General features: G+C 39.2%; 1 protein-coding gene across 1 annotated transcript in view; it reads right to left on the bottom strand.

Moving 5' to 3' along the window:
* Window positions 1-16,338, bottom strand: part of MYPN (myopalladin) — a 39,618-nt gene extending 23,280 nt beyond the window's left edge. The window contains exons 1-7 of the mRNA XM_010227608.2: window positions 15,392-16,338; window positions 6,768-6,943; window positions 5,150-5,201; window positions 2,979-3,105; window positions 1,843-1,914; window positions 1,502-1,643; window positions 1,036-1,059 (exon numbers count right to left, since the gene is read on the bottom strand). Coding sequence (XP_010225910.2) covers window positions 1,036-1,059; window positions 1,502-1,643; window positions 1,843-1,914; window positions 2,979-3,105; window positions 5,150-5,201; window positions 6,768-6,943; window positions 15,392-16,338 — 1,540 coding nt within the window. The remainder of the gene's footprint in view (window positions 1-1,035; window positions 1,060-1,501; window positions 1,644-1,842; window positions 1,915-2,978; window positions 3,106-5,149; window positions 5,202-6,767; window positions 6,944-15,391) is intronic.
* Between the last annotated feature and the right edge of the window lie 3,812 nt (window positions 16,339-20,150).

Below are 20,150 nucleotides of genomic sequence, written 5' to 3'. Positions count from 1 at the left end.
CTAGCAGATATAGGAAAATAATAGTTTATTATAGTGCTAGGATTATAGAACTGGTTTAAGGCATTATAACGTCTAGTTTAGAGTACTTGGATTTGCCAACCACTGCGTGTGTGGAAATCCAGATTCCTTCTGAATGAGTAGCAGGGGATGAGGCTGTGACAACTGCGCCCAAAGATCACCCTCTGCAAACTGCTTCACATGACTCCGCAGTGATGCCACCGCACACTGAAGGAATGGGGCCTCCTGGTAGAAGCTCCAATTTTTCCTTCCCAAGTCTGAGAGAGAGACATTGCAGAGAGAGGGAAAATACAGGTTTTCCCAGTCTTTTTCAAGACACTTGTTGGCTTCAAACCTTCTAATTGGGCAGGGAGAAAAGTTATGGAGTTCTATGTTCCGTAAAAATTAAAACCCTCTTAGTAATCTGCTTCTTAAGAGGGGCAGTTTTGTTTTCTAACAGTGAAGAGCAGAGCTACGAGAGTGACGGTGTCCTGGAGAGCTCATCACAGCCCATGCTACTCAAATCCTGCAGAGTGGCCTACGGTCTCTTCTGACCCTCAAAATGAGCAAATCCAGCCACTTTTCTGGGGTTTGCTGATGCCAGGGATGAACACCTGATGTGCCACTCTCATGTTATACTGGTAGGGAGCAAAGGGAATGGCTGACATGGCTAAACATCTGATGCAATGCTCCCTAACTGGTAAACTAGATAAAAATAGCTCAGTCCTGCATCATCTGGTGTACTTCTGATCCCGACACACAGGAGACTTTCCTACGTTCATTTTGCTAATCTTTAGCTTGCAAGAAGGTAGCAGTTAGGGCCTAGGACAGGATTGCATCAAAGCAAGAAAGAAATATTATTTTCCTCAAAAAACTAAAATTAATTCAATTTTAGTGCATTTTATATCAAACATTCTACAGTGAAATGCAACTAACCAGTAGCTATAGAACATTTTTTTTGAAGTTACCTTAACTTCATTATGGAGTTAAAATAAATTTTATTTGTGAAAACAGAATAAACCTTTAGATGATACTCACCTGGTTCAGCCATAGATCGCGGTTCTAAAAAGAAGAGCAGAATTAATAGATTGAATATGTTTGTCAATACATTTTTTTCTTAAAGACTAACTATAAAATTATTATTTTTTATATGATGCACTATTCCTTTTGATGCAGTTTTCTGTTTAAGGAATGGCAGACACAGCCAACCCTTGTACCCAGCGGTATGTCAAGTCTACTAAACGTTTTTCTTTATTTCAGTTGGCCAAAATCCTTAAACTTGAAGCTGTTTCAATGAACCAGTTTTTGTCTTACAGATACTACCTGTGAATATTCTGTTCAATTCACCACAGTTTTGTTTCTTGAGACCCAGTTTTTATTGTCATAAAATATGGCTTAGGTAGTTCTTCCTATTGCAATACGAAATACCAGGTGTTGCTATGCTAGGAATTTTGTTGCATGCCTGTATTGTGTTAGATCCAACACCTCCACCCAGGAGACATACTTTTCTGTAATATCCTGAAATCTGGGGAATCTTCTATGAGTGTTCCTTCTCTGTACCACTCAACCTTTGGAGAAGGCGCTCCTTTCACCCGACATTCAAAGACAACAAGCTGCCCTTCGGAAGCCGAAATATCCTGTAACATCTGATACAGAAAACAAATAGACGTAGTCAGTTTTATTGGTCCAGAGGTAACACTGATTTTTTCATAAGATTTCATAAAGCCACTTAAATTTGCAATAAAATTATAAATCTGTTTTTTTTTTGCCATTGATAGCTATGAAGTTTTAATTACACCATACAATTATGTCTTCAATTTTCAAATATGTCCTAAAACAGATTACCTTTGTAAATACAGGAGCAGCTATTATAGGTCTTCCATCCAGTCCTTGCAAATAGTTAGCGGGGCTTTGAGCCTGTGGATTGCAAAACAGCATGTGAGGAAGTGCAGGTATAGGGAGGGTGTTTTTCCATATGCAGGGGAAGCATGTGTCCTTGCATGCCATTCACATCCTTCGAAAGTTAAAAAGCTCAGCTATCGCTTCTATTGGATGTTAAGGGGAGAGGGCTTCCCCATTTACAACATAAAAATTTTATTCTAGGTTAAATATATTCTGAGCCTGCACATTGAAAATGTATTGAGCTTAGTATAGCATTGCTGTTATAGAGCCTTAGGCTAAAAAATCATTCAGGTGCTGTATATTAGAAATAAAGAGTTTTGCCTTAAGAAAGTTGTATTCCAGAAGGAAGTAGATAGCTGCCTTTATGCTGAATGGCCAGGCAGGTGCTTGTAAAAGCATTTTACAAGCTCATGTGAGGTGTATTTTATGCTCTTGGAAAGATGCAAAGGAGATTTTGTTGGGGAAAAGTGCAAAACAAAATATTTAATGGGGAAATAAAAGTTGCTGTCTTGTAGACTGCTCATAGTCATCTTCCTGAATGGTTTGCAGCCAAAGCACTATAAATACTATTTTAATTATTGTGTTAATCATATATACACATATATATATAAAGACTTTATTGCAGTGGATTATAATAGTCAGATACTTCAGGAAGGCAAATCTATGTAGGCTGCTTGTTGTAGACTTCTTTTAAGCATCTGACTTGCAAAATATTCCTGGCTGTAAATAAGGGGAGTTGTCACGTGTGTGACTGCTACTGTAAATCTTCTCCTTTGCCCCAGCCGAAACGATTTACAGAGGTGGGGTATCGCCCTGTTGATCCTCTTCAGTGAAAGGCACATGAAATTACTTTCCTCTTGGCAAAACCTCCTTGCACAACTCGAATAACTGAGTTTTTTCTTTTGATGGGACTAGCAGCTCCTCAGATTCATGCAGGGCCTTTGGAGAACAGGGACAAATTTGGGTCCCGCCAGGCCCCAAAGCTCCCCTTCCCGCTGCTAGAGGTTAGGTGGCTGCCTGCACCGCAGAAGCTGGGCCTGCGCCTTTCCCTGGGAAGAACACCGGGCTGTTTCCCATACCTGATTCGCTGGCGCTGACGCAGGCTGCGCCGCAGCAGATGGTGCCTTGGGGGTTTCTGGATGCTTGGCTGCAGCTTTGGCAGCAGGGGATGCTGCGTTCGATGAGACGTCAGCTGGCCTTGGGGTACTGTGAAATGTGAACCAAAAAGAAGGTGCTGTTGCTTATGGTACTTGTGTGTGGCAGGAAGCTTGAGCTCCGTGTGTCCCCTAGCTGCGTCCTTCCCAGTGACACAGCAATCTCGGCCGAATTCCCTCCGATCTACACAGACATGTGCTCCCAGGTAAATTGCCTTTCCTAAGAAACTGGCTGCATGTTGCTCATAAATACATAGTTACACATAGTTATGCCAAATGTAATAAAATGGCCTGGATTAACTCAATTTGACTCTTGAAAACCACCTCAGAGCAGTGTGGAAGGGCAGGGACAGATTCTCAGTTGTGCAGATTGCTCCCCAAGATGTATGAAGATGGGTGCCTGTATGAGCATGGAAATATTTCAGGCTGCTTGGGCAAAAAATCAATAATTTTCTGCTTAAAAAAAAAGTAGACAAGTTTTCTGGCAAACGTGATGGAGTTGTGGAAGTGTACGGGTTAGCACCTGTTCACTCCTGTTAGGCTGTTTCTATATGGAAGTAAAACAGTTTGCCCTGTAGAATTTTACTGCTAAGTGAAATAATGCAAACAATGCAGTGTTTGTACTCTGTTTCATCAAGTGTTGCACTGGCTGCTCTGGCATGCACCAGGCCCCTCAGGAAAGCCAGCCTTCACGCAGGGTGAACAGGCAATTGCTGAGATCACTAATTTCTCCTTTGAAATTGTGAACATTTTTAGTAGCTGCTCTAATATTAGTTAATATGTTCTCATATTAACTGCCTTCAATTACAGGTGCCCAGGTTGTTGTGATGACAGCTGGAAGCTAACTCAAGCCTCATCTTTTGTAACTCTATCATTTGAGGACATCCAGCTACAATGTCAGAGTAGCATTCCTTTTTTCCTAAGAAATACAGAATGCAACACATTTCTTCAAAATTTCATGAGGTAAGTAACCTAGAGATACTATCAAATGATCAGGATCACCACTACATTTGCATGGCACTACAGTATAAAGACATAAATGAGAAAAATAATGTAATACCTGAGATATTTGGGAAAGCCTGAGCTAAAACTGTGAAAACTTAGCAAATGATCTCCAAACCTATGAGACTTTCTTGCTCTAATGTTTTATATTAACCCCTAAATTTGTCAAAGTCAATGAACCAATCCAATCTGAAGTATTTGACTTTGAGGTAAAAAAAAATGTGTAAGGATTTGCCTTATGTCTGCTTAAGGTCAGTCAAACACACTGTAGTATTTTCTCTTGTATTTTAAAAGCAAATGAAATATGCAATGAATATAACCTGCCTTAATAAATAACAGAAAAGCCAAGGGTATATAAGTCTGCCTGATCAAAATACTGTCTTTATAAAACACCATTGCTTTGAGGATTAAACTCGTGTACAGAGGAGTTCAACATAAAGCATCAGTTATTTTGGTTTTCAATCAGACTATCTTCCCAGCTGGTAGAAGGACCTCTGTTGATTCTGACAGCACTGGATCAGGTGCTAAATTCACAGGGAATGGATTTCACTTAGGAATAATAAAACATTTCTGAGGCTTGAGGTTAAATACATCTGGCAGTTGTTCTTTCCTATATATTCACCAATTCAGTTAACTCCACATATTTAATTTCGTTATGCTAAATATAAGTAGTCCATCAATAGTGATCTTCTGCCAAAGTCTTTATAACATGCTGTATTTCCATGTGAGAAATTTTACTGCATTGTGTTTTCAAGACAGATAATTCAATTTTTAAGTCAGGTGTAATCAAGCAGCATCTGTTTTAGTAAATTAATTTTATTAGCTTAATCTTAGCTTAATTAGCTAAGATTAGCTTAATCTTTCTTCTTTCATCTACATTTAATATTAAAGTTTGAAATCATATTTTAAAGTTTGGTTGAACATACAAACATATGCCTGTTTGCAAAACAGTTACAATAACAAAAAGCCCAAATCAAAGCTTAACATGTTGGAAGCTGCAAAATATTAATGGAAAATGAAATTTCTGCACTTACTCTTTCTTTTTTTTCTCTTAACTATGAGAAATGGGAAGATTTAATGTATTTCAAACTTACTGATCCATTTCGTCTTTGATGGTTTCGCCTTCAGAGTCAGAAGAGGAGACTCCTAAAAAAAGAAAAAAAAAAAGAAGTTATTTAGCAGGGTGATTTCTGGAGAAATTTGTTTAAGAATCACGCAAATCTTCCCCTAGAACATTCTAATTATATACAGTATAAAGCTGTAGAGAAAGAAAGAATCACGTTGCCGTGAAAATTAACCAAAACTGCCTGTTGGATAAGATACAGAAGTGCTCTTGGCATAATGCAGATTTTGCGCAATGTGCAGCTGAGATGAGGAAAACATCACCCAGGAGTGAATGCCCACCTGTGTGCTCCTCAGCTGCTTTCTGAAATGACACTAGTGTGATTTGGTCTCTAAGAGCACTTTTCCTCAGACACCCGATTCTATGAATAAAGAGAAGCAAACAAGCAAAAAAAGAAGCTTGGAGGAGAGAGAGATCTGGAATCGTATTTATTATTCTTCCGCTAGTGCTTTCCAGCACAGTCTGGAAACGAAGTCATTAGCTGTGTTTACTAACAGCTGTCTTGCTGAGGCATTTTGCACTTGTGATTCAGCCTTTGCTGCATCTGGAACACGCGTTCTCTGTGCGGGCCCTGCCAGCGAGCATCTCCACCAGCCGTGGCTTCCAGCCAGCCCCCCGAGAGAGGTACAAACAGGCCTTGGCCCCAGGCTGGAGAGCCAGCACATCCCTGCCAAGCACAGAGATCACCAGTAATGTCAGGGCAGTGCAAATGCTAAAAAAAGGATTTGTCCTTTCAGCGTCAGATTAGACATATGAAAGAAGAACAACAGCCAGGGAAATGCACCCTTGTATTAATGGGGGATAAGTACTTTAATTTATGAATGCTCTCACTGTTGTCAGTGCTGGTACTCAGTATGATATTTATCTGCCTGGCAACTGCAGAAATACAGAAGGAGAAAAAAAAAGATTCTCCATGTGTATTTTAAATAAACAGTCCTACTATATGCAATTTTAAATCTTGCAAAAAGGAACAAAAAGAAAGAAAAAAAGAAGAAAACAGAATTAACAAACATCTTAAGACAGGTAGGATTATTAAATAGCATAACAGAAGAAAAGACTCTTAACTTAGCTGATGAATGCTTTGTTTTGTTTGCAGCATCTGTTGCACAAGTCAAAGATGAAATTGCTAACTTCTGTCTCTGTTTTGGTTGTTACAAAGTCCCAATGGCAAGTTAGGATCAGGCTGCTTCTATATTTTCCCATTAAAAAGGGCAAAAGGCATTCTATGTGCAATATATACTAATGACTGAAGTGTGTAAAAATTAGATGCAAAAATAAAGATTCTGGTTTTTCCATAAAGTCACCATACACAAAAAATATAGGGTGCTTTGGGGTCTCAGTAGACTTTCATCTTGCAATGAGATCTATATGAGAAGCAGCACAATAAAAATACAAATAACAGAAATTCATAATACTGGTTTGAAGAGTTTTTTATAGAGATATAATGAACATGTTAATAAGGACCGAAACTGTTAGCTTCCTGGTACGTATGCCATGCAACAATCTAATACACAGTTACTATACAAGATACATAATTGTATCATAACCTTGTATTACCATTTTCATTCTGAAGCAATTGCTAATGTTACCTTCTATGTAAATCTCTGCAGAAGTGGAGTCCGTTCCATAGATGTTTGAAGCAAAGCAGGAGTAACGTCCCGTATCCTCCTCAAAAGCTTCAACGATAACTAAGGAGTGTTGATCTCCTGCCTGGATAATTTGGATGTCTGGTGAGTTTTCAAGCTCCTTCCCTTCACAGTACCACCTGTAAGGCAAAAAAAAATGTTATTCATCTAGGCAAACAACTTGACAGCCAGAATGACAGTGTCAGAAGTCTTTCCTACAATAGAACAGGTGGAGTTTTGCCTGAGGGTTTAGGTAGAGTACCGCAGGCAAGTCCAGTAAACAACCATAGGAATAAACTATTTATGATTCTTAGAATACGCAGATGCAATAAATAACAGAACTCCTTTCACTGCCACATTTAAAATATATTAACAAAGCAGTTTACGTAAGCATCTCTGGCAAATACTCTTCTAGATATACAGTTTTCATTGGGAAAAGAGAGGAAAAGAGAGCTCTGAATTTGAAATGCTATCAAACCAGCTTTTAATTCCTCTTGAGATACATACAGATATGTATTGTGGCTTAAAGCATAGCAAAAATAACTGAATAAACAAATTTCCCTCAAACTTGGGACTGCAAAGTTCTTATTGATTTAGGATGTGACTGAAAATTACTGTAATATATCTGTATTTTTAGACAAGGGCAGAATTCACATAGCCAAATGGAGGTGCATTCACCTCTACCCTGTCTCATCTCAAAAATATAGATGTATATAAAATTCCCACAAACAGTCTTTGTATTTTCTGCTTATTGCTGCTTTTTTAACTAGGTATTTAAATATGTGTTTTGTGCATATGTGGATACGAATTTTTTTCATAGAAAAAATTCAATTGATTTTTTAAAAATTATTTAATTGTTTCACCAACTATAAATGGTAACTTGGTAAAAGGGCCTTCTGGCTTTTTGATGTGGGCAAATGCTATTGAAAGGATACGAAAAACTCATTTTGCAGCAAATTATTGTGGAAATTGCAGTTGTGGAAAAGGTGAGGATAGGTATTTTGATAGTCAACTATTTTAATGAGTATTTCCTAGCTCATACTCTAAGGTACTTCGATACACTTCCATCTCAGATCATTAAGAAAAGCATTAATAAATATATTTGTTTAACCTCTTGGAGGCACAACTTTTTAGAGCAGCTAGTGATATAAATTGACTATGAGGAAATCCCCAAGGGAACAGCTTGGCAAAAAGGGATATAAGAAAATTCATACTGTGGAGAACCAGAATCTAGCAGATGCATAACGCAGAACTGAAAAGTGAGCCTCAAAGGGCCTGCGAGTTATGAGGGAGTGCAGAGATGGAACTTAAATGCTGATTACATAGCTAAGAAGTAAACCATGTACTGCTATTTGGGCACCATCAATCCTAGCCGCCCCGCGTGGCTTCCCCCAAGCAGTCAGGGTATTCCCCAGGCTGCCGGGTGTTGCATGTTAGTGTAATGTGTAGCTGTACAGTCAATGCCTCGGGTGCACAGTCTGCCTCGGGTGCACGTGGCACTCTGCTGCAGGGCAGCTCCTGCACGCTGGAACCAACCACACTGCTTAGTACAAAGTGCCCTTCTGGGAAGGCAGTACTCTGCAGCTAGAGAGCTGGAGCTTAAAGCCTTGTTTTGTGTCAACGTCTGTTCACTTATCCTCTTTTAAAGTTGGCAGCCTCTGTTGTGAAAAGGATTGAAAGTTGGTCTTAGAAAACAACCTTTATGAAAATAACACTTTCAATTGCAATGGGCAGTTAGATTGTAAATATGATCGTGTTATAAAGAATGAGAATAGGATGTGGAATGCCCCAACTCTCTCCCCTTATGTCTCAGGCTGAGGTGAAGATTTGCTTCTGTAAAATACACTCACATCCCTTTGCAGTTTTACCAATGAGAAATTGGACTGTTTTCTATGAACTTCAGCCAAAGCCACCTGGTTCTCTCTCATGCAAACAGGAGAGCCGCTGACAAGGGGTGGCAGGTTCAGACCCACTCCCAGGCCCCGGTGCCTCACTTCGGCTCTAAGGAAAATGAGCATTTCAAACTAGAGCATAAACAGCTCTCTGCATATTAACCAAAGGCAATGTGCAGCACCTTTGGAAATTTTAGAGCCAGCTATCAGTGTACACATGGAGTAGCAACATTGGCACGTGTCCTCAGGTACCCGTAACAAGCTGAAGAACAACTTACTAGGTGTAGTATTTGCTAGTATATTTTCCTTTGCAAATCCTACTTCTGATTTCCGAATGGCCACTTAATCCTATCAATAGTTTAGTTATATACATATTTATTTTGAAAGAATTGCTTTGCATTTCCTTTAAAAATAATGATTTTTTCTAACTTTCTTCTGATTGAGCTGCGATTCCACCACAGTCCAAGGATCTTCAGATCCTCTGACACAAATGCCTCAAACGTAAAGAACAGCTGCAGTTATTTTAGATTTTGCCCATAATGACTTGCCCAAGTCAGTTATTTTCTCCAGCAGTAGCTAGATATAGTTTTATTCTGACGGCCCGTGCTCCCAGAAGTTCATATTCCCTTTGCTGTTCTGTTCAGTGCTGTCCTAGACACGTAGACGCAGACACCACACCTGGCAGTGGAGATGAAAGACAGGGCACTTGGTATTGCAAACACACACAGCTAATGCTTGGGATAAAGGAACAGCTCTACCAGCTGTGGATGAGTAAAGGAAAATTTTGGCAGTCCCAGGGGAGAAGTACAGTAGTGTGCTCTACTGCTTTGATTGAAAAGGTCCTTTGAAATTGCCTAGTGCCATTTTTAAGTTCCAGAGACAGAAATTATTTTGGATTCATGAGATCCCAAAGAGCAATTTTTTGATTTTATGGCTTATTTTCCTGTTGTTTTTAGGAGCTGAAATTTTGATAATTGACTATGGTCACATTTTCAGGAGAGAAAAGCTAGTATTTATGCACAGTTGTGTGACTACAATCCCAACTAGGGTATTTGAATGTGCAGATGGCTATTTGGATGCATAAGTCATGCAGGCAATTGTGTGACTTGGGAGCTGAGTCATGGCGCTTACTCATATCCCCTCGTATACCTGCTCCCTGCCTCTTCCTTACAGTGTAGCCGTGTTTTATCATGTTAGCTTCAGTGCTTGTGAAAAACTATTGAAGAGAGAAATATCCATGCTCTAGAATTTGATGTCATTTTCAGCAACATGTTTTCAGAACGTAAAATAACTTAAATAGTACAATATTATTATATTAGTGTCCTCTCAAATGTAATTCCTCGTGTGAGTGACACAAAGCAAAACTTTTTCTTCCAGCAAGCTTTTTCTTCCAGTTATTTTAGTAATACATGAGTAGTATATTCCTTTCATAGGCTCAGACAGATGATGAGGCAGGATTGAGTTACTTCTTTGCAGTTATTTTTTTCCTTTGGCAGTTCAAAATTTACAACGTAAATGATTTAAAGCTTCAGGAGTAAACTCTCGTTTCAAACCTGGGCTTAGTTTTCCTATGCAATTTGCTCTTTAGTCACTAATTTCATGTTACTTAATGTTAAATTATTTTGAGATAAAGCCAAGAAAAAGATAAATTATCTTTTTGCCCTGTTTTTAAGTGAAAAATGATGATTTTTGCCTTGTAAGCTTTAGGGAAATCATTGATATGACTGCTTATTAACATTTTATTTTATTCTCACCATTGAAACTTGGTACGTGGTGGCAATGAAATGTCATTTACAAGAGGAGTTCTGACATTGAGATACGTGACATGACTAAAGTAGCAGTCCTGTCCGTCACTGACATTTCAATCCTGCCATGAATTGTAACGATAGCTTCTTCAGACAAGGCAGGTTCACATTAAGCACAGGCAGTGTCATCCTCCGTGCCAAATTCATCCTAGGTCTAAATCCATTGACTTGAATGGGGTTAAACGTTTGCTTTTTTAGATGTGGAGAGCTAAAACAGATAAATGATTTTATTTCATAGAAGGAGAAAAAAAAATCTTAATCTTATGTGATTTTAGCATCTCTAAATTCTGTAATTAATTTCTATGCTCTCTTTAACAGAAGCAGTGCTAAAATGCAGCTTTTAAGCTATCTAGACCTATGTTAAAGAATGCTTTCATGGAAACTGTATGACATACAGCCTGTTTTTAGAACATCAAATCCTCATGACACTTCCAGGATGGCTGTGTATGCCAAACCATGCAACGTGATTCATAAGTAAAATTAACCTAGGAGTGATGAGCCAAACAGTTTGGAGAAATGTAGGCACCTCTGAACTTGAAGGAATAAGGAGTGCTCTCTTCACAGAGCGGAGTGAATGTCATTCCTGTCATTAGTCACACCGAAACAGAGTTGTAGAAGGAAGCTTGGGAAGGAGGTCATCAAAACCTTAGATTTTTTGCAAATATGCCAGACATTTATCTTAAATACTTATTTCTAATCTGCACTATTACCAGTTAATGAGTCAATAATTGTAGAAAAGTCTTTTAATTGTAAGCTAGGATAGGAGCTCCCTACAAGCCTATGAACTGCAGGATCAATCCCTATTCCTCTTTTTTTATGTTACTGCATTTATTCAGTATGACACTGCCTGGTAACACCTAATAACAAAGGAATAACATGTCATTTGAATTTCTTTTTAGATAGCATTAACCTGTGTTTTCTAATGGTGTGCTTAGTTATATTTCTCTAAAATGTGGGTTTATTGACAGTGATACTAACCAATTTTACATCAAGGCTGAGCTACCTTCAGAAAGATTTGGACAGGTCTATATGGAGTCAAACAGGTTTTTAGCACTTCATACACAGACACTTTCAGTAAGTTCCCAGCTTATTCTCTTGCTTCTCCATCCAGTTTTCTGTTACTGACTGAACTGCCAGATATACTAGTTACCTTCCAAGCCTGTAGAAACTACACTGCTTTTACCACTGCCAATGATAGTTGACCCTGATCCGTAATGTCTGTCATTTACACCATTTTTTACGTCATCAGATGTTTTGTACTCACTCATTTTCAAACTGTGTTCCATCATATTTTCCAGTCTTTTCCATTCCTGTGATACAGCGCTTTTTTTTTTCTAGGCCTTTTATCTCTCTTCCAGTCCAAAATACATTAGTATACCCAACTGATTGCTCCTAGTGGTGACTGAGACATTAGAGACCTTGTTGAATCTTGTTGCTGTTTCACAATGTTCTGAGTTCCCACAGTACAACTCCTACATTATAAGTATATATATTATGAGCCCTGTAAGGATACTTTATGATTGATTTGTGTGATTAGAAAGTAGAGTGGAAGTGACAGAGAACTCGGACATAATCAAGCATGCATTGGCACATGAATTCCAGGGAAAACTTGCTTACGAAATGGGGCCTTCAGCTTGACTGAGGAAGGAAGAAATCATGCCTTAGAGGCAGACAGCATTAAACTTTCTTTCCTCAGTTGCTGCCTTGTCAATTATTTCTTTCTTGGGACTATTGATTTTTGTGTCTATCTTGTTTGCCTATTAAATACCTCTCTCCCATTCGTGCTTAGATTTTGAGTCATCTGTACACCTCAGAAAGCTGCTGTTAGCCTTGAAGCAAGGAGGGCACCAGTGCTGAGCCTGGCGCTGGGAACAACTCAGCAGCTACAGCCGCCGGGCTGCCCTCTTCACCGCCCCAGGAGCTCGGAGCAGCAGGTCAGAGACAAGCATTATTTTTAGTGAACAGTATGTTCCCCCAGTCCCCTGCTTTGTGGAACATGTACCCCTAAGTATGTTGTTTTCTGGTTTCCTTTTGCTGTGATTGTGACTAAAAAAGACAGAATATTAAAATTTATCACATAGGCAAATGAGTTTCTTTACACCCTTTCATAGAGTTACTCCTATGGATTGGAGCTGAAAGAATCTTGAATGAGCAGGAAGAGAGAGAATTGTTAACAAGCAATTGCAATCAGGAACCTCTTTTCAAGCAGCTAACCATCCCAGCTCTCTGCTTAACACAGCACGTATGTGTGTACACACACGTACACACGTGTGTAGGGAGAGTTCATACTTACCCCTTGAGACTTACCGTTTATTTGCAGCCCTGGCTGCTTAACACAGTCTTATAAGTCTTATCAGAATCCAATGTTGACTTAGAAATGTCAATGGAAAAGCTTCAGTTTTGTTAGGACAAAAATAAACCCAGGTTACAAAGATCCCATCATGCAATTCCATGGAAGGAAGCTGTCCCCAAACTGGGTGCATCCTAGGGACATCCTGGCCATCCATAGAGACACCATGGGGTAACTCGTTCTGCCTTTCCCGTTTTGCCCTCATGAGGTTTCAGTGACGTTATAGTTTCAGCTTCTATTTCAGCTATTTGTTAGAGGGCATGAATACTCCATCAGTTTTAGGTTGTGTCAAAGGCATAGGTATGGTGGGCTTTTAAGAAGATGGTGGAATGGCCTCCTGAAGAAGTGCATATATTTAACACAGTGTGCCAGTACATGTGTGTGTAGGTTAGCAAGTCAGGGTTCTTTTCTAATACAAAGATATCAAGACTGAGTTTGTGTACAGATGCATACACATAAAAGAATCTTATTTCAGTTGTTTTCATTATGTAATGAACAGTGAGCAATGAGAGAAGAAAGTTATTTCTCATGTCTAGGTCAGAGATCCTTTTGACATTTTTTATATCAAAAAGGTATTTTCAATACAAGTGGCAGGAGAGATCAGTTCAAATCTCTCAGTCTCAAAATCTTTAGAAGCAAGACAAGTCTTCAGAGCAGGGTGCTGATGTCTAGGGTATGGCAGTATTGCCTTTCTGGTCAGCTTTTTTTTTTCAAGAAAAGCAAATCTCAATGTTTGCTTCTGTGATCAAACTTCGCTAAGGCCTTCAGGTGAAGGACTGAACTCAATACAACATTTGTAGCGGAGAGTTTGGACATGAAGCATGGTAGAAAGCATATTCTTCCTAAGCAAGATATGTCCCTCTAGCTTCAGCACAGACACCTATTTTATAAACAAACTCTTTGATCTTTTAGAAATTTACATATCTATCAAAGAGAAGATACCCAGTGTCTCATGATGGGTGCAGGCCCTGATAGGGACTGAGAACCTGTGAGTTGCTACTGAAGGCACTAGTGGGACAAAACAGTCTGGCAGTCACAGTTTGGAAGAGGAACCTCTAAGCTGAGGTACTTCTTCGCTTCATGACAAGATTGTCCGTAACTGAAGATGGGCCATAACAAGAGGATTTATTTGTAGATCCTTCTTCCTATAGATTTAATAATGGCTTGTAAAAGCTTCTTCATTGTGAAAATACAGCAGCTGGTGTGTCACAAATCATGTCAGAAATCCAAGGGAGTGGAAGACAAGGATTCTTTACCACACAGATCTTTGCAGTGCTGATCTTTGGGCTTTGAGATAGTTATCACTTGATGGTGGTGCCTAATAAGTTGATGAGAAAGGTGATAAAGGTGTCGTCTGCAGTAGAAGTTGTAGTAATGCTGCACACATCTTTGTCTAAATATAAAAGGGAGTCAAGGACTGTAACAAGATTTCCCTAGATGAACTGACAACTGGAAAACATGGACCATCTGTGAAGCTCAGAGTGCGTTAATCAGATGCTGAAGACACGAACATCTCTTTATAGCTATTTAGAAAAGCAACAGAGATTTCTAAAATGCCGACAAAAGAACTGGCCGCCTTCTAGACTATGTTGCTGCAGATGATAGGATGCAATAGGTATCGTATTTTTCTAGAAGATGGGTAGAATATTCCTTTGAAATCGGTGCTGTTCCATCAAAGGACATAGAATTCCTCCACTGTAAATGAGGCAAATTTTGCCCTATGAGCTCTGCATGAACAAATTTAAATTTAGAACTACTGATGAGATCTAAGAATTTTCAAGATAAATGCAAAAGTTATAATAATCTGTTTCTTATTCCATTGATGTCGTTGATGAATAAAGTATCACATTTCCTTTCAACTTCAGTGATCTGTGCAAATGTTGCCTATTTGACCTTCAAAGTCCTCATAGATATAAGTGAAAACTGTAGCATTGGATCTAGCAGGATAGTCACACAACATGAATACTTATCAGTTAATCAGAGTGTTTTACACAGTAAAACAGAAGTGCGTTTTTCAAGGTCATATGGGAATTGTTGTCAGAATCTGAATTAGAATTAAGCTGCAGCTGGTTATTTGTGTGATAACTGAAATAAACTCCTTTCTTTTCATTTATGGATTTTTTGTTTGTTTGTTTATAGGAGTCATCTCAAATACCTTCAAACACCAGGCTGAAGTCTCATGGCCTTCGGTATTTTTAACTGGTTTACACAATCAATCCCTCTTTCAATTTCTGTAAAGATAACTAGCATTTCTCATTCAAGAGGTAGCACTTTCCTTTGGTTATGGAAGTACAGCTTTTTAAGAACAGTTCTCTAAAATTCAAAGAAGACAATGTGCCCCCGAATCTGTTGTCTTAAAATATTGACAACGTTTTGTTTAATTTAAAGAACGTAGTAGTTTTTCTTAATCAGTTTTGGTATCCAAGATCAAAGGCCTCCTGCTACATATTACCGAAACACAAACATCAAAACATCTGCGAGGGATAAGGCATACACCTAATGGCACAGAAATACACAATGGCAAGTGCAGAATATGTTTACCTGACTTCTGGTGCTGGGATTCCTACCACAATGCAGTCCAATTGCACTTTGGTTCCTTCAGGAACTTCCCTGCTCTTCAACTTTTGCGTAAAGCGCGGTGGTTGTCCGATGGGCTCGTCAGAATATACAGATGCAGACTCTGACTCGGGCTTTAGCTCTGCACTTGCTAATTGATCAATAGATTCCAGAATTGCTGTCTGATGGTCATCTGTTTGTTCAAGTGTTTTCTCTGCTTCATTTTCCAGATCTTGAGGTATTGGAATGGAAAGTCTTTCTCTGTTTTCTGATGTACTAGAAAAGCTAGAGCTACCTTTCTGAGCAGACTTATTCTTAGAATCAATTTTACTCCGGTAGTTTTTGCATGTTCGGGGTCTTATTCTTTCTGAGTTGTGAGCTTTAAAAAGTGACGAGAGCTCCTCAATAAAATCGGCTGCCTTGTTCAGGAATTCCTTCTTCGATTCTGATTCGGAGGGAAGCTGTTGTTTCTTCAGATCTTGAGCGTTCCCTTTGGAGCCCTTTGCATCTCTGACGTGGTCCTGGGAAAAGTTGGAGTGCAGGCCGTTGTCTGATGTTTTCAGAGCTGTAGACTGGGCCATTTGCTTGTTCGGAACTGTTTTTCCTGTGTTTTTCAGCAGGTCAGAGGGATGATGTGAATGTGTCTGAAGCTCATCCTGTTTAGTTTCAAGTGGATTCTGATCAATAGCTTGTCTTGCAAGGTTTACGCTCTGATCTAACTCTTCTTGGCTCAGAAAGGCAGAGAGATCTGGAAGGTCATCTTGGGTGGCTACCTCATCTGCGTCGCCAGAAGTGTTGCCGTAATGGAAATTGTGCGAAGCTGGTTCCGATCTACTTCTTTCTCTGTTCCCTTGATGCTTAGTTTCAGCTAAATAACTTTCTCTCAGCAGTTGAGATATTGACGTGGAGGATTCTAAACTGTCGTCTTGCATGCTGTCAACAAAAAGGACAAACAGGAGCAGACCTGGTCAGTAGCAGATTTGTCGCTGCACAGAATCACATGCTTCTGGAAAGCAGAACACAACATTTTCAAAGTGCATCTGCGTGCTGACTATGACTTTTAAGTATGGCCTTGTTTTACAAAAAGCCTGTTTCTATACACACTCCGCAGCAGGTACTATTGCCTAAAAGTGGCTAAAACAACTGACTTTCAATGTCAAAATCTTTGTAATTGATGATATATGAGCTAAGAATCGATCTCATCAGATAGATTAAATGCTGGCTATTTCAAGGACTGAAAGTTGTAGGGAAATGACTACTTTAAATAAATTTAGCTTAAAAGACACTGAGGTAGTAAGTAAATGAACCCTCAAAAGCATTTGAGGGTTGAGAGGAGGAAGGGAAACAGTACGGAAACAAAAATATTCTATAATGCCAATTGTTCTCGTAAAGGTATTGCATTATAGGAAGCAGTAATGGTGTGCAATGTACTATCCCTTCTTAAGCGTTATTTCTAGTGAATTATCTATTTACAGTAAGTAGGGAATTATGTCATTATTCAATATGAATATTACTTATGCTATAGGCCTTTCAAAATCGTTATCTTACGTCACGCTGGTTCTGAAAAAATGTAGCACAGATGAGAGGGCAGTATCGGAAAGTCTGACTGCCTGGTAAGTGAAGTTAATTCTTCCCTTTCAATAGTTAAGTCAGTACTTCGGCATGCAATTCTCCCTTCTGTCTGCCAAAAGCCAATATGAATGCAGAGCTCAGAGAGCCTATTAACACAAGCATCTTAAGATTGCTAATTATGAAGACAAATACTACTCAGAACCTTTCTGAATAGTAAAGTAAAGGAAAAGTAAAAAGGGCATCTCTAATGTGAAAGGCATTCTGCATTGCTGGAGGTACAGGTACCCCTGGAGAAAGGCTGGTAAAAAGCCACCTGGTAATATTTTGTATTGCTGCAGCTTTTGCTCCATAAATATGAGTGACCATTCTTCTTTATTTTCAAAAATGGAAGCTTCTTCTGATGTTTTTACGTCCTTTTTGTTGAATGAAAGTAAAGCTGTTGTATTATGATGCATATTTTGAGACTTAAATCCCTCTATCTGATGCAAATCCCTCTGATGTTTTATTTTAGTATATAAAACAAGCAAAATCAGTAAAGACAACAAAGTCATCAAAAGAAAATTTTGGTAAGCTTTTTGCCTATAGGAAAAATGACAAAAAGATGTATAAATTACATTTTTCTAAACACCTAGTCCCCAGTTCACACCTAAAGCTGAGCCAGATTCTGCAAGACTAATCAAACGGTTGATGTTCAATTGCCTAGCACAGTGTTTCAGTGAAGCTGTGGCATGTAAGAGAACACTGGTTTGGGAAGCCCACATGAGATACTGTTGGAAGCCGTTTCATGACTGGGTAGAAAATGTAATACAATCTCTTATGAGAACAAAGAGGTCTCCCTGAGGCATAAAGTTCCTGCTCTGTACATACTACTTTTGCTTGCTCAGCTTTTACTTCTTTAACAGCTGTGCAACCTCACTGAAGCGGAGTGTGGTTAAGGGGTTACGTTATCTTGTTTATGTGCTAATAGCGTGCTCGGTGCTGTAAAGGTCACAGCTAAATCTACAGTTTCAACTCTGCAGATCTGATACAGGTTCTAACCTGCCAGAGAGGCAACCTTACACGTGAATGAACTGCAGACCTAGAGGAGAGCTATAACACAGGGCTGGGCTGGCTTGAGACCTTCACCCTATGGAGGTGCTTTTTATTCTACTTAAAAACTGAAGGGAAGAGGCAGAGCTATAGCTGACTGTTGTTTTGCTGCATGATGCATCTGGCTTAGTCTGAGAAAAGAGCTGTGTGTGCTTGAATTGGGAGGTCACAGGAGCTAGAGTCCCTCCCAGAAGGTCCCTGGAGGGATGCAGCTGCAATACAACCTCATTAATAAGCTACCCACTAGCTTTGTGTATCTTTTTTGTAGTTTTAGATGCTGTAGAGGAAAGTTGTTAGATTTTTCATGGTTGGAAAACTATGACTATTATATAACATGTCTTGCTAGGTTTCTTGATCACTCCTTCTGAAAGATTTCAGAAACGCCCATCTTCATCTCAACATGTGCAAATGTCAGAGCTGAAGAAAGGCTGGAGGTCTTTAGAGAGCACTGGACAGTCTAAAGAGGAGATGCAAGCAGGGAAATAAATACCGGGTGATCAAAACCTGTTGCAGCCAAAAAAAGGTAAAGGACTACTACATTAGCTGTAGTTTTGAAATCATCTGCTTTATGAACTTATCTGACTTATCTGGCTGTTGGAGGTTTCATTTCCCTCTCCGTTTCTTAGATCTTACTTGGATTTCTCATTTAAGTGCCATGCCTATTTCCACAGAGGTTGTTAACCAAAATGCAACTTTTCTTCAGAGAACCACAGTAAAACAACAGTTTGTTCAACATGAATATGTGGAGCTTTGTTCTGGGTCTTTTGTGTCTCCTATTCATCTTTTGAACAAAGCATTGAAACACAAATAACTTCTGCTGATTCTGCCTAATATGGGAAAACTCTCAAAGAAGATATGTTTGGATTGGCAAAATAGCTGTACAAAGTAAATTTGAAAAAGGTATGGTGCAGAAGCCTCTGTGTGATAAGCAAAGGAGAAAAATTACGTGAAAATATGAAATACTTGATGAAATGAAAGTAGTAAAATCAAAACTTCCTTGGACTACTGGTTCATTTTGTCAAGCTGTAACAGGGCTACACAAAGCACATTCCATTCAGATGACCAGACTAGACCACACATCCATACGTGAAAAAGAGAAACTCATTTGTCTGTTATAATCCCTGAGTGAACATTTCATGTACTAATCGAATGTAAACTTGGCCACTACAGTTTTAAAGTGTTTTGAATGATGTGACATTTCTAATCAGATGGAGAATGTTGAGTTTCCAGACAACTCATTTAGGAGTCTTGGGAGACGTCTGGTTTCTGTTTTTATCTACAAGGAGTAGGACTCTTCAAGCCGCAGGAAGGGCTGATGATTGAGGGAAGCGGAAGGCATCCTGATTTCACAGCTAGAGGAGAACAGTTTTGTTTCAAATGAGGCCCAGCATGCAAGCAGACAAGGTCTCTGGAGCTGAGAGCAGTAAGGCTGAATTCAGTGTATTTTAATTCAATGTCTTTTCAAAAATATCTTTTCAAACCTTCTTTCCAGGGAGCAAAAAAGCACTACCAGAGGAACAACTGTAATGTCCTAGGATTGATTAATAATAAATAATCGTGATGATAATAATAATAATTTAGCCTTTGTGTAGCCAAATTTCCTACTTTGGCTCCTACCTAAGGTGCAAATCCAGGCTTGAATACATTAGGGATGTACAGTTGGCCTAGATATGCCCTCCCTCTAATTTTTACTGAATGGGACTAAATGGGAATGGAATAAAAATGTCTTTTGTGGCCTCATAGAAACACCGCACGCTGCAGCAGTGTGTGTTGGGACACAGTGTGACACACTGCTGTCATCTCATGGAGCAAATAAAACGTATGGAGTAATCATGGGTAACTCTGATCTCCGGCAAGGAAACCCTAGACAGGAGTCTGTGCTGTCAGTGAAAGCGCTAAGAAATTTGCAGACTGAAAAAATCTCTGTCTTAATGAACCAGTATCAAGGGGGCAAACTGCAAATCATAGCTCCAAACTGGTGTCATTTAGGACTGAAAAAGGACTGACACCAGCAGTCAGCAGTTTTCCATTCTGGAGTGGTTCATTAGCCACAATCCCAAACAAGTAATGCATTGAGGGCAAC

Source organism: Tinamus guttatus, unplaced genomic scaffold (assembly GCF_059628265.1).
Source record: "Tinamus guttatus ecotype Peru unplaced genomic scaffold, ASM5962826v1 Tinamus_guttatus_pri_ptg000023l, whole genome shotgun sequence".
Classification (NCBI taxonomy): Eukaryota; Metazoa; Chordata; class Aves; order Tinamiformes; family Tinamidae; genus Tinamus; species Tinamus guttatus.
Note: the sequence above shows the minus strand (reverse complement) of the source record. Positions and strands in the feature narration are given on the sequence as shown.